The sequence below is a fragment of the Ixodes scapularis genome, unplaced genomic scaffold (assembly GCF_016920785.2).
Source record: "Ixodes scapularis isolate PalLabHiFi unplaced genomic scaffold, ASM1692078v2 PGA_scaffold0__279_contigs__length_252992795, whole genome shotgun sequence".
NCBI classification, from domain to species: domain Eukaryota; kingdom Metazoa; phylum Arthropoda; class Arachnida; order Ixodida; family Ixodidae; genus Ixodes; species Ixodes scapularis.
Genome location: NW_024609835.1, coordinates 105,084,768 through 105,097,435, shown reverse-complemented (window position 1 = coordinate 105,097,435; position 12,668 = coordinate 105,084,768). Strand labels below are relative to the sequence as shown.

Genomic DNA, 12,668 nt, shown 5'->3' with positions numbered 1-12,668 from the left:
CACGCGGAAGCAATTACCCGACCTTTGTAATTATTTTCCCTACGTTTGCGGTAGGTTGATGTACCGAATGTACAAACGAACGCGAGGATTCTTGTAAAAGACAGTAATATCTGGTTTGGTTTTCACGTTACCTAGCGCAAGTCAGCTAGTGCCACTCAGTTGCACGTATAACTTATAAGTATAAATGGGGAGGCACTCACTTGATCGAATGACGTTTTAGCGAACGCCCACGTTTCATCGAACGACACTTTAGCGAATAGTCGGACGCCGCGAAGCGGCGTTTTCGGGTGGGCCAAGTGAGTCCCTATTTTTTGTAATGAGTTGCCGTAGACTGTCGCCGCGAAGCGGCGTAAAGCGCAGCGCGACGGATGGGTTAACGCGCGCCCCCCGTTATTCGCTAAAACGACCATTCGCTCAAATGTCGCCGTTCGCTAAAATGTCATTCGCTCTTGTGATATGGACCCGTATAAATGTAAAAGCACTTGACTTGGACAGTCGTCGCAACGTTTCCCCTAGACCTGTTTCAATTTTCGCGCCTACAAAATTAAAGCAGTGTAATTGGGCGAAACTGTTCACGTGGCTCTCGTGACTCCAAGAAATAAAACGCCGGTTGAGGTTACTGGCGTTATACGTTACTGACGTCACTATTGTTTTTTTTGCAAACGGTTGACGAATCGAACGCGACCAAAAAATTGCGCAATATTTTGAGTACTCCAAATTTACCGGACCACACTGCGGCCCGGCGGTTTCCCAGTAGCCCAGTATTCCGGTGTTTAATGGTTTACCGTAACTCGCGACAGGTGCGGCACGTGTTTCCGAGAGAGGATACAGCGTTTTGAAGGTAAGAAGAAAAGCGCGCTTCCTGTGTTTTATTATTGCGAGTGCGGGAAAACCGGCGCGTTATTCCCCCATGACACACGCCCACACACAGACGCACAGACATATGTGTGTCTGTGTACACCCGGTGCGCGTTTTTTTTTTTTTTTTTTTTCCTGCTACGAAGGCCGTTGCACGTGGAGTTAAAAGACACTGCTGCTGACGCTACGTTATCTAATCTCGCACAAGCCTTCTTGTCGTCCCCTATGCTGATATTTAGTCGGCGACGAATTTTCGACGAAATCATGCAGTTTGTTGTTCGTTCTTTTACAGTCGATACCACCGCTGATGGCGGGGGTCGCAAAAGTTCGGGCGCCTGAAATTGTAAAATATAAGGGAAATGATGTTCCAGTAAAAAACAGCTACAATCAAAACAACGAAAAAGCAACAATTTTATCTCGCAATCTCTCTCCCCCCCCCCCCCCCCCCCCCCCCAACCCACCCTTTTCCTCCTCCCCAAACAAACAAAAAAAAAAAAAAGTTCTGATTTTTAAAGCATAAACGATGTGCTGCCGAAGTCACGGCACAAATAAAATAAATTACACGCGTTAAGCTACCAGTCAGTGCAGAGCAATTATGCCCTATATTATATATATATATATATATATACTTTTTTTTCTTTCTTTTTTTTTTTTTGAGGACGTAAGTTTAACCCGCGCTCTCAATTTCAGCGACCGTGGTACAGTGCGGCAAGGTACTGCGTGCTACACAGCTTTTCATCCAAGTCTGTTTTAGTAGTATTTGTCCACTTACTTTTTTTTTTTTTTTTCACTTTTATGGCGAACTGCAGTTGCGGCTGCTGCGCAGCAGGATGGCTCGGATGTCAAAGTGAACACTACCAGCTGACAAAGGGTATTTGTTGTGAGCGGCGCTCAGCTCGGAAAGTGCCGAAATGGGAGCACGAAGACGGGGCACTTTTGAACCCACGATGCAAAATTCACACCACCCTTGGGAGAAGTTTGCAGTTCACCCGCTTCGGCAGAAGTCGGAGAAACAGGACACGAATAAGGAATGAAACAAAAATTTTTGCAGAAACATTGAGTTATAATTGACTGTTAAAAAACAGCCCACTCATATTGTACAGAAAGAAACACAAATGTTGTAACAATGTATTTTTATTGTACAGCTATGTACAAAACCAACACACACACGCACACACTCAAAGAAACATTAAAAAAATGAAAGAAATTGCACTCTGATGTTATAAAAATATCTACACACTGGTAAGGCACAAGCATAGCTGCCCAGCAGTCTATACGGGACACACACAAAGATGACTTGGTGATGGGTGTATGTACAGGGGCAATAATTTGCTCACTCTACTCGCACAGACTAAGCATGTAGAGCTTCATCTAAAATATTTTCTGAACATATATCGCTGTCTCATCAAGGAGTTGCAACCAAACTGTTTTCCAATGAAAGAGGCACGTTGAGACTTTTGTGTTTGTCTGTCCTTTTACTTACTCAAATCAGTAAGTCGGCTAAACTGCCCTCTTCCACCGTCTAATGACATCATAACAGAGTTCCTTGCTTCTATCAAATAAATAATTCAAATTAGAAAGGGCTCATCTGTCACATCAATAGATTTGTGCTACACAGGAGAAAAGCACAGTGGTGAAGCGCATCCCAACATTAAAAGTAGAAAGGCCTGAACACACATGTGAAGAACAATCGCGGGCCTAAGATTAAAATGGATTGGGACGGAACAGCACATCACATGTTGCCTTTTCGCAGCAGCACAGTCTATTTGAGTGTCAAACAATAAAAGAACTGCATAAAAACATTAAAAAAATTAAGAAAAAAAAAGGGGGGAGGGGGGGGTTGGGAGGAGCAGTTAGACTTGGGATTGACTTTTTCTAGACTGACTTCCCAAGTCTGGAGGATTTGTCCATTGGCAGTTTGCACGTCACGGCTTTGCCGCCTGGCGGCAGTCCGTCGAGATGAGAGCACAAGGGATGAGGTTGATACGGAAGGGGCGTCCAGCGCTCACTTCTTCACGATGGAGTTTATGAGGTGCTGCTTAAGCCTGTCCGTAACCTCCTCCAGGTTCTTCACCTTGATGCGCAGCGCCTCGTTCTCCTGCTCCAGCTCCGAGGCCCGCTTCTCCATCTCCTGCTCCTTCTCCTTGCGGGTCATACGGGACCGGCGCGAGGCCATGTTGTTCTTGACCCTCATCTCGGAATACCGGCCATTGCAGTCCTCGTCGACCTTCAGCATCTTTGGCGACGGTACCATGTCCACGTGAGAGGGACCGGCCTCGCAGGCCGGTGCCTCGTAGGATCGCTTTACCGGTGCCGGCTGGGGACGCTGATCCCAGCTCTGGCTGTGGTTGCTACGCTGATGCCCGTCTTCCGAAGGCACGAGGTAGTGCAGGGGACTGGGCGTAGCCGCTGGCGTCTGGCACTTTTCCTGAGAAGAGCAAATCAAATACCGCGTGAGATTCCGTTTCAATCCAAATCTCCACTTGCAGAAAAACTATGGGTTTCATGGGGTGCGAACCCATCAAAGGCAAGAAGGCACCCTCACCTCTTCGATGAGGCCAGAGAGGTCCTGGAAGGTCTCGTTCTGGTCCCACATGTCCATGCCGACAGGCGAGAACTCCTGACTGAGGCTGCTGGGCTCGGCAGACGCCCTGTGCAGGGCCGGTAGGACTTTGACGGCAGGGAGGCTGAACATCCGCTCGGACGGGTCTGGCACACGGGGACCCATTTGAAGATCGAAAGAAGGAAAGACGTCGTCCAGCATCAGGTTAGGCGCACCATCTTTTAGGCTGCCGCCGTCTGTGAACGGCTTGCACAGGTCATCGAAGAAAAAGGATTCACCTGGAAAGGCATGGGGAAGCGCGTATAAGACAACGGCCCATACGCGTTGGCTCTTATGGTTTCACAGCTGCCCACCAGTGATTGAGAAAAACAATCTGTTTTAGCCTTACTGACTGAATACAGCCATGGGATGAACCCACTCTGAAAAATGCACATCTTATCGGAACCCATATTTGCGAAATATGCGATCCTCAATATATACACAGGTTTAACTTTTGTGTAAACCCTTTCACGTGGCATGTAAAGGGAAAACGCGAAAGGCAGAGCCACCCAAGGGGTCTGGATCGTCACCGTACATCCGGTGCTGTCTGGCGCCTCAGACACGGAACTTTTGCACGATGCTCGCGCTATCGGATGTGGGAGAGGCCGAAGGAAAGGCGTGCCGACAAGGAGCGCGACTGACCTGTGTCCAGAAGACTGTCTGGATGAGAGCTGCCGGTGCTGGCGTTCCGAGACGGAGGCTGGTAGGTGTCGGCGCCGACCTCATAGTCTGCCTGGGTGGTGTCCCTGTAGACAATGCTGACGCTGTAGTGATTCTTCGCCATCCCCGTCACAGTCCAAGAGTTGAGCATCTCACAAGCGAGTCAACCTGAAGTGAAGTGAGACTGTCGTGAGAAACCATGTAACCAGTTAAAAACTCCTATCTAAAAGAAAATAAAAAAAGCGCTGTGCGCGGGTAAATAATAATAAATACATATAAATATATAAAGTGCTCACCAGATTGTACAAGGTATCCAGTTGCCGAGTAACAGAGCGGAACTTTTTGGGATACTTGGGGTTCGGGTCCGGTTGACACCTGAAGGTAAACAGGAAAAATAATCACTCAACGTTGCACCAGGATTGCACCGCATCAAAAGACGCGTATCGCATAATAAAGCTTCCCCCTTCTGCCCAAAATATCTCGGACCGGATATCACGACGTTTCATTTGAAGAATAGTAGGGTGCTTACAAAATGTTTGCGCCTCCAACAAACTTCAACGCGAACCACGAGCCAAATAACGCGTCGCCGGCGCGCGGTTTCGCTTTTATAGTTCTGGCAATATTTTTAGACCTGACATCATGTTTATAAACCAATCAGAGAGCTCGCCGTAAGTGATGTCATATTCCTCCAATCGCGGTCGAGCTCAGGTTTACTCTGCGCTATTTTTCTTGGGCTTGTATTTCCGAGAACCGGAGGTTGGAGCGAGTATATTACTCGCTAGCACTCCCCATTTTAGTCTTTGTACGATTAAAAGCAAGCGCTAAAGAGCTCTTATGAATCACATTCAAAGTCAAATTAAGAACCATAGGGTTTACACATAGAGGAGCTTAATTTTGATTTTGTTTATAGAAAGTTACGTCAGCCTTGAGTTGCGGTGGGTGGGGTGTGGGTGGTAACAAGAAGAGCGTAAACTCCATGGGTGTGTTTTGCGAGGGCACTGAAGTGAGGGTGTTGGGTGAGGATTCCGTACAAGATCGGGTTAAAAACGAGATCAGGAATAAACAAAAACGCTTACTACGTAGGCACCTTCGCCGTAATGTCCTAGCTACACACGTAGTTTCGCTCAAAGCAAGCTTGTTTCTTTTCGTTCTCAGTGCCGCAACCCCCCCCCCCCCCCCCCCCCCCGCAAAAAAAAAAAAAAAAAAAAAATTGTATGGGACCGCTACGTTTTAGCCTGTGTCGTTTTGTTTGGACACAAAAACAACGCTTGAGATCTGTGCTAAGGCTTGCAGTGTACGTATCTCTTTCAAAAGAACAAAAGCCTACAACGTTTGCGGGCGACAATCAGATTTGAAAGAGGAGCCTCCGCAGTTTGATGTGTCTCTCCGGTCTCGTCTGACCCCCCACCGAGGCTACGAAAATAAACGTTCGCGACCGGAAACGACAATTTGAATTTTTTTCGTTTTAATTTTTTTTTTTAAACATTTCTTCGGCACGAAATACAATACTTCCAAAGCGCAGTGCACAGCCGGCGTATCGAAGCTATCGGTTACAAATAGCTCCCCTATCTACGGATCAACGGCACACGCACGAAGTGTGTGGTTTGTTATGCGAACCAAAAGAAGAAAAAAATAGGAGAGGAGGAGGGTGGTTCATCCGGGTGATCCGGGTACTTGTTCCGGAGGCGCAAAAAGCTCCGCCATTTTGGTAATGTGTGTTTTGTTGGTGCCTGGTACATTGTTAACTTGTGGCGAGTTGAAGGGCCCTTTGCGGGTGCGCGCAGTGAAATGACATGAAGGCGACAGTGTTTATCGCGCGCGTAAGCACGGGGGGAAGTCGTGAAACGGTGCGGGCGTAGTGGAATGATGTGGCCGCCATGGCAGTCATGAGGCGACGGCTCAAGCCCAAGTGAGCGGGGCCCATGAGCGAAGACCTGTTTCCTTCGATGTCTTTGTGGCGACGGCTTGTTCTGGACGCTCACCACGATCCTTGCTGCACGGAGTGACCCAAGATGCGACCCCTGTGTGAACGCGACGTGTGCACGACGCTCGGGATTACAAACCGTTCGCTCGCGCGTGCTACACTGCTCGTGTTGTGCTGCTGGGGAGGCCTCTCGTTTGGTAAGTGATCCGAAACCGATCTCTCTCGCGATTCTCGCACTCCTTGCACTGATGTTACTGACCGGTGCATGATCTCGTGTCAATCCGCTCAAACGCGCACCATTTAGACCGCAAAGCGCTCGTCGTTCCTGAAGGTCGTGTTATCAGGAGGTTGTGTTGGCGAGATACGCGAGGCGCCAACGGAGTGTGTATGTGCTGAGCGCGGACGCTGGACTGCATTTTCCAACGCGACACACACCACTGTGCACGCATTCGTGTCTATTTATGTGGCGCACACTTCCATTAGGTGCCAGAGCGACCCGATGTCTCGCTTGACCCTGCATGTGTCCAAGCCTGCCACGAGTTCGGATGCCAGTGCCCTTTTGTCGAGGCAGCCCGAGAAACTGGGCTAGTGTAAGCGTGTAAGCTGTACACGCCGTGAATGATACGCACCCTCTCCCATCAACGAGGAAACATTCCTGCGACCCTTCTCGGCGGTTTGCTGCTGCTTCGGCCGGGTCGTGGGCTTCAGCTCGCTTTGGGCATTTCGCCCGTGTTCATTACAGACAGTCTATCTGTCCTTCGTGGTTTTTTTCCGAAGCACCTTTCGCTGACGAGGTCTGTACGGTGACCCACTATTCAGGCCGAGCGGAAGGGATGGTAGGTTCGGAGATGGCGTGTTTTTCAACGATGCTCACCAACTTAAATGCCTTGATGGCGTTCAATTCAAGCAGCTATTTTTGTCGCGTGTTCATGATAAAGAAAAAAAAAATAGATCGGAATAACTGAGAATAGTGTATTGACGATGTAGGTTTATGGCTTGAACCCAAAATCCGCAGTTCAACGCGCCGCAGCTTGCAAAACAGCTGTCTGATGCTACACGCGCAGCAGAATGCATTTGTAAGCCACGCGCGGAAACAACGTAAAGTCTAATGCTGGTTAACTGAACATATGTGATATGTGGCGGACCGGGAGCAACTTTATTTGAAGTTTACTCCATTGAATTAGGTGGCCGCGCTTACAAACGTTTTCTGTGTAGGCATCCTAAAGATTACTGCGCGCGATTTTAGATTGTTGCTTATGGACGAAGCGTGCTGGTTTATGCATAATTAATAAGAAAAGATGTCTGTTAATCTTTTGGGAAAGTCATTTTGCCTTCAAGGTCTAGTAACAAAAGTCTACAGTATTTCCAATAGCTGTTTGTCAATATGCTTGCAAACAAGTAAAAAGAAAATCTGTTCACTACCTGAACTTTTTTCCCATAGACAAAAACAAATCGTGATGCATGCAAATAAAAAATAACATATGACAGAAATAATAAACACAGGGACGGGCACGACAACACACATCTTTTGCTTCAGTTCTCAAATCAATCAAGCAATCTAAAAATAAAATAAAAAATACACGAGTTTTAATTACAAGTAAATTTTAATGCTCATTGTTAAAATTTTTGTGTCATATTTATTTTTAAGTATGCCCAGCACCACATATGTTAGCTGAGAACCAGATATTGAAAAAATAATCTAAACCTCATTTGGTCGCTACATTTTATATTTGTAGCAGTTGCACGCTGCCACAGTTGTCATATGCACTGGTGCATGCTGTGATGACTTCCATGTTCTGCTTAGTATGGCAGGGTAAATGTGGGAAATTTTATCTCAAAATTCAAGACGGGTTCTTCATTCACAGGAGTTTAGCAGGAGTCTAAACATTTTTTTTAACAAATAGAAAGTTTGTGTAATATGAATGCATAAAGTTTCATAGGACATAGAGAGAAAACAACAAAATTTCATCTCATAGTCGCCCTCTCACATACAGAATTCTGATTGCTGGACAGTGGTTCTTTCACTGCCATGGCATGACATGCTAGATCACCTCTAATGCAAAATGTGAAAAAGTGGCTCACAGTTCTCTGAAGCTTTGCTCGATTGCTCTGCTCCACACCCAAGGGTAGCACATTGACGACACACAAACAAGAGCTAGTTATCAATGGGGCGTCCTTAGTTGGTCAAACAATGTTTTAGCGAACACCGACTTTTCATCGAAAGACACTTTAGCAAACAGTCGGCCGCTGCAAAGCGGCGTTTTATTGGTGGGCCAAGTGGGTTAACATTTTTGTGAGGAGCTGCCGCTGCGAAGTGGCGTGAGCACAGCGCGGAGGGGTGGGTTAACACGTGCACCTGTTATTTGTAAAGCCGTGTATAGAGAGAGTTTGGTCAATGGGAGGAGCAGGCAGAGCCCGGGCATGCACCAGACACAGATAGAGGGCTTGGCATGCTCTCTTGGCCATCCAGAAGCTGAAAAGAATCTTTTAGCCGAGGTAGCGAGAAACATTTTTAATAAGAGCATAAGGGGTAAATGTAGCAACTCTTCATGACTGAAAATAGGGTGGATATGATGTTTCAATTATGATCATGCAAAAAGATGTAAGAAACAAATGTGCCGCTCAAACTCTTGTTTCGCTTCGGCAGAGTGTGACCGCTCAGATGGCAGATTCCTGGCCCTTGGCGACTGGCGTACAGATTATGTCGATCGTTCCACTAGTCATGCTCTTATACTATGGTTTTGGATGACTGTGATTGAGACATCACATGCACCATATTTTCAGTCACCGAGAGTTACCCCGATGCACTTAATAATTTTGTTTCTCGTGACCACCGCCAGGGTATTATCTCCGGCTTCTGGTTGGCCATATTCGAATTCATGAAGATGCCCTGGAACATGCCCAGCCCGCTTTTGGCCTGGCGCCTCCTGATTTGCCTCCTATACTTCCCAATGATTGGCCAAACTCTCCATATACGGCTCTTGTTATTCAATAAAACATTGATTCGCTCAAATGGCGCTTTTCGCTACATCATTCGCTCATGTGTTATGAACCGTTATTAATGATAAAGCTAAAAGAAAAATGGAAGTAGAGGAAAGTAAATTTATACGCAGGGTTTTTGGCACTAAAATAGTTTTTTAAAAGAAATCAGACCCTTGAAATCAAAGCATATAAATATTCATTATAAATCCGAGATGGGGAACATTAAAAGCGGACACAACATACACAATCTCAAACACTGCTACTAGTTTATTTCACACATTTACTCTTATACAGCCGTCGACACACCCTCCACCGAACCCATACACCTTCTTGCAACGGCGGATGACTCAACTGAAAGGAATGACCGCTGAGATATTTATTAGTGTATCATTGCATTTTCATAACCTGCCCTTATTGATTTAATAATTTAAATGTTTTACATCATTACTGAGGAAAGAAGAGTGAGCCCACAAACAAGCATGTGAATCTGCAACTTAATGTAAACATAATGGAAGAAAAGACAAAAAAAAAAAAAAAAAAAACACATATGCCTTCTTGAAGTGCTGTGTGTGTCTTATGTTTCCTTTTCTCCTTCACAATCTCAGGTTTTAGTTATGTTTATCACTGTGGACAAAGTAGTTAATTCTAGCTGGGACTAACTCTTGGTAGTTTCACATGGCTCATACATGCTGTGATTATTTTTTCTGCATAGTTCTTTTGTATGTTTATCTAATCTGTGTATGCGGAGAGCAAGTCCTCTGCTTCTTCTTCTTGCAGGGGTTGCGGTGACGTCAGACCGAGAATGATGTTGACTTCTGATTGTTTCTGATTGAAGGATAGTGAATAGAGCTTAAAGCAAGCTGCCTTGAGGTCTACCCACTATCCTTGAGTCAGAGCCAATTAAAACTCGGCGTCGTTCTGACGTCACAAAATGGAGCAGACAAACTTTCGCTCCACATAGTTTCATATTGTAAACGCATAGTTTCATGTTGTAAACAAGGACTATCCACATTTAATCAAAAAAAGTAAAAAAAAAAAGAAGAAAGCATTGAGGGTGGGAAGAATTGAGGTGAAAAAAGGGTTTAGTGCAAGAACAAAAAAAAAAAGGTTAAATGCTTTTAAAAGGGTTTCCTGATTCTAGACGTTATAACCTGTTCAAAATGCCTTGATGCTTGCAATGTGTTCCCTGTTGATGCTTTCTGAACAAGGTACAGGTCTATAGAATGTAGACATTTGTGTCATTGCATGCTACCTTTCTTCACTGCATTTTGTATTTACTGACTGGCTAAACTAATTTCTCCTTGGTAAGGAGGCCTAATCTCAATGTCTTACGTCTGTCGAACGGATCTATTTTATTCATCTAAGAATTGCTACTTCACAAAGAACGAAACATTTCATCCAAAGAAAAGAACTGATATTGACCTTTGTTTTGCAATTGGAAGCTTAAAAAAAAGGGGCGGCGGTTGCCCCCCCTCTTCCCCCCTCCTCTTTAATTTCGCCCCTGCAATGTTACCTCACCTCAAGTATTTTAATCTGATTAATCTTGAATCTTTTGTGGAACAGTAATCTTGAAGTTTTTGTTTTGTTTCTTAAAGGACAGCTCCACTCATTTCCAAATATTTTAGCCTTACATGTGATTCCATTTCCCAAAGCACTACTAAACAGCCGTACGCCTTCAGATTCACGAAATGTAGAATATTATTTCTCTAATCATAGTTTAAGCATCAGCAGATACCGAAACTGAGACTTCGGTTGCAACAGGCAACATTGACCTTGTGTCATCAGAGTCATGTCCACGTCACATTGAACCACGTGGTCTGAAAGGTCACGTGGTCTTCTATGCGACGGTGGGCGAACTTAGAGCAAAGCGCGAGTGTCGTCTGCTCTGCAATTTTTGCCAGTGTAGTTTGCTGCAACATCCAATGACGTCTGCACTACTGCGGCCCCAGCTTGCGCTTCGGGTTGGAATCTCGACGGAGGTGCCCGCAATTTGACGCGAGCTTATTGCCGTGAAGGCGCCGTGTAACCGAGATCTCGGTTACACGTCACAAGATCTCCAGGTGGTCCAAGTTAATCATCAGGCCTCCGCTTGGGCGTGCCAGATGCCATTCATAGGTCTGGCACATAAAGCTCCAACTTTCTGTTTATTTAACGTAAAAAAGCTGAGTCTTCACACCTGGCTTCTTCAGGCGTGAGACGTGCATGCTCATACACTGGGAAACAGTGCATAATGCGACCGACACTGGTGGTTGTTTGACCACACATGTGTCTCCTGCTTTAGTAGCCTGGATTGTGTACCTTTATGAAGCTGTACGGCAGAGTACACATTTATTGTCAATAGCAAAATAGTCAACGAAAATTACGAATGCCGTGATAAATATGCTCGAGTGCACATTCATTTGGTTTCACAACGGAACTGATCTTTTCACGCATGTTTCTTTATTTAGCTGGTAACAGCAAATTAGTTAGTGTTACGAGCGGAAGCAATCGGGACAGATCATTGTTTTGTGATTTGGCGATGACCTCTTCCCGGAGTTCCACCAACACGGGTCGTTCGTCCATACATTCGGAGGCGCACTGTCGTGTGGAAACTTGTGAAAGACAGCTCCCGGGCTGGTCAACTGGTAGTTCGAGCAGGCAGCTATACAACATTGTGAGCCCGTGCCCATATCGTAAACAAAACATTGTTCTCTATTTACAACAAGACAAGACGAAACAGACTGCTCCCAGCCCCCCCCCCCCCCCCTTCCTTCTCCCCCTCTTCCCCGAAATCCAGCGGACCCTATAATGTACACATGCATTTTGATTGTCCCTCTTCCCCCTCTCTGCACCCCAAGTCATAAACATCCCAGCCACCTCAGCCCCCTCCCCCCCTTTAAAAAAAATTCCTTGCTATGCCACTGCCTAGAGTTGTAATCTTTCACATGAATCTTTCTACACACGTTAGAAACTATTTAAAAAAAAAAGACCACTAAACCATAGACCGAATGCATCATTAGATATGTGAAATAGAACATGTTATGTTAACTAAATATGGGACAAAATGAATACTATAGGGGCTACAGTTTGCTATACTTTTTATTTTGGCAACAATATTATTCAACAATTTTTTTTTTTTAAATTTACATTTAGAACTTTTAGTGTTCTTGAAGCCCAAAGCTGGCACGCTTTTTCAGCTGCAGACCAGTTGCCTAGAGGGTGGGGGTTACACTCCATCACAGAAGGAAGTGTCAATTTATCCTAGCACAGTTTATTCTGTTTCTTTTATCTGTTTGCTGGGTTTTAGATTTTTTCTGTGACATGTAAATGGCAGGAGTGTACATAAAAAAAAAACAAAAAAAAAAGAGTAATGTGTTTACAATAACTGCACCACTATTCGATCAATCATTCCTTGTTTCATCCTCTCTCAGAAGCCTTGTTTTTTTATGTCAGCAGCATGAGCTGACATATTTTCATAATTTGAATCCATTTTATTTTTCCTCATTTTTGGTGAGTACTGCTGTAAAAACAGCGTGAAAGCGCCCACTTGGTTCAAGTGCCCACTATGAGGATTTGCCAAACGTGGGAATTCTGCAAAGGTGCCCTATTTGACCGGACAAGCACCCAAGTTTAAATTAACCCAGTTTTCAGTGAAAATGGGGTA

General features: G+C 45.3%; 2 protein-coding genes across 5 annotated transcripts in view; one reads left to right on the top strand and one right to left on the bottom strand.

The window, feature by feature from the left end:
- Positions 1 to 1,975: 1,975 nt before the first annotated feature.
- On the bottom strand, positions 1,976 to 4,775 carry LOC8024772 (DNA damage-inducible transcript 3 protein). 4 transcript variants are annotated; one of them, XM_029990893.4, is made up of 5 exons: positions 4,649 to 4,775; positions 4,416 to 4,494; positions 4,102 to 4,287; positions 3,403 to 3,698; positions 1,976 to 3,285 (listed from the first exon to the last, which is right to left on the bottom strand). In XM_029990893.4, exons 3-5 carry the CDS (start codon positions 4,268 to 4,270, stop codon positions 2,863 to 2,865), a joined length of 888 nt encoding a protein of 295 aa, XP_029846753.2. In that variant the 5' UTR covers positions 4,271 to 4,287; positions 4,416 to 4,494; positions 4,649 to 4,775; the 3' UTR covers positions 1,976 to 2,862. The 4 variants fall into 4 exon arrangements, with proteins under 4 accessions (XP_029846753.2, XP_002407059.3, XP_029846760.2 ...); XM_002407015.5 differs by having other exon boundaries at positions 3,403 to 3,566; positions 4,649 to 4,747; XM_029990900.4 differs by having other exon boundaries at positions 4,102 to 4,303; positions 4,649 to 4,737.
- A 985-nt stretch (positions 4,776 to 5,760) lies between these two features.
- Positions 5,761 to 12,668, top strand: part of LOC8024771 (activin receptor type-2B) — a 66,173-nt gene continuing 59,265 nt past the window's right edge. The window contains exon 1 of the mRNA XM_029990874.3: positions 5,761 to 6,240. Coding sequence (XP_029846734.2) covers positions 6,132 to 6,240 — 109 coding nt within the window. The 5' untranslated portion in view covers positions 5,761 to 6,131. The remainder of the gene's footprint in view (positions 6,241 to 12,668) is intronic.

What these genes read in the sequence shown, in the direction of transcription:
- LOC8024772 (XM_029990893.4), bottom strand. Translation starts at nt 4,270, where the DNA reads ATGCTCAACTCTTGGACTGTGACGGGGATGGCGAAGAATCACTACAGC. An exon ending in AGACAGTCTTCTGGACACAG is followed by an intron (nt 3,699 to 4,101) that starts GTCAGTCGCGCT and finishes ATGCCTTTCCAG; the next exon opens with GTGAATCCTTTTTCTTCGAT. An exon ending in TCTCTGGCCTCATCGAAGAG is followed by an intron (nt 3,286 to 3,402) that starts GTGAGGGTGCCT and finishes TGCTCTTCTCAG; the next exon opens with GAAAAGTGCCAGACGCCAGC.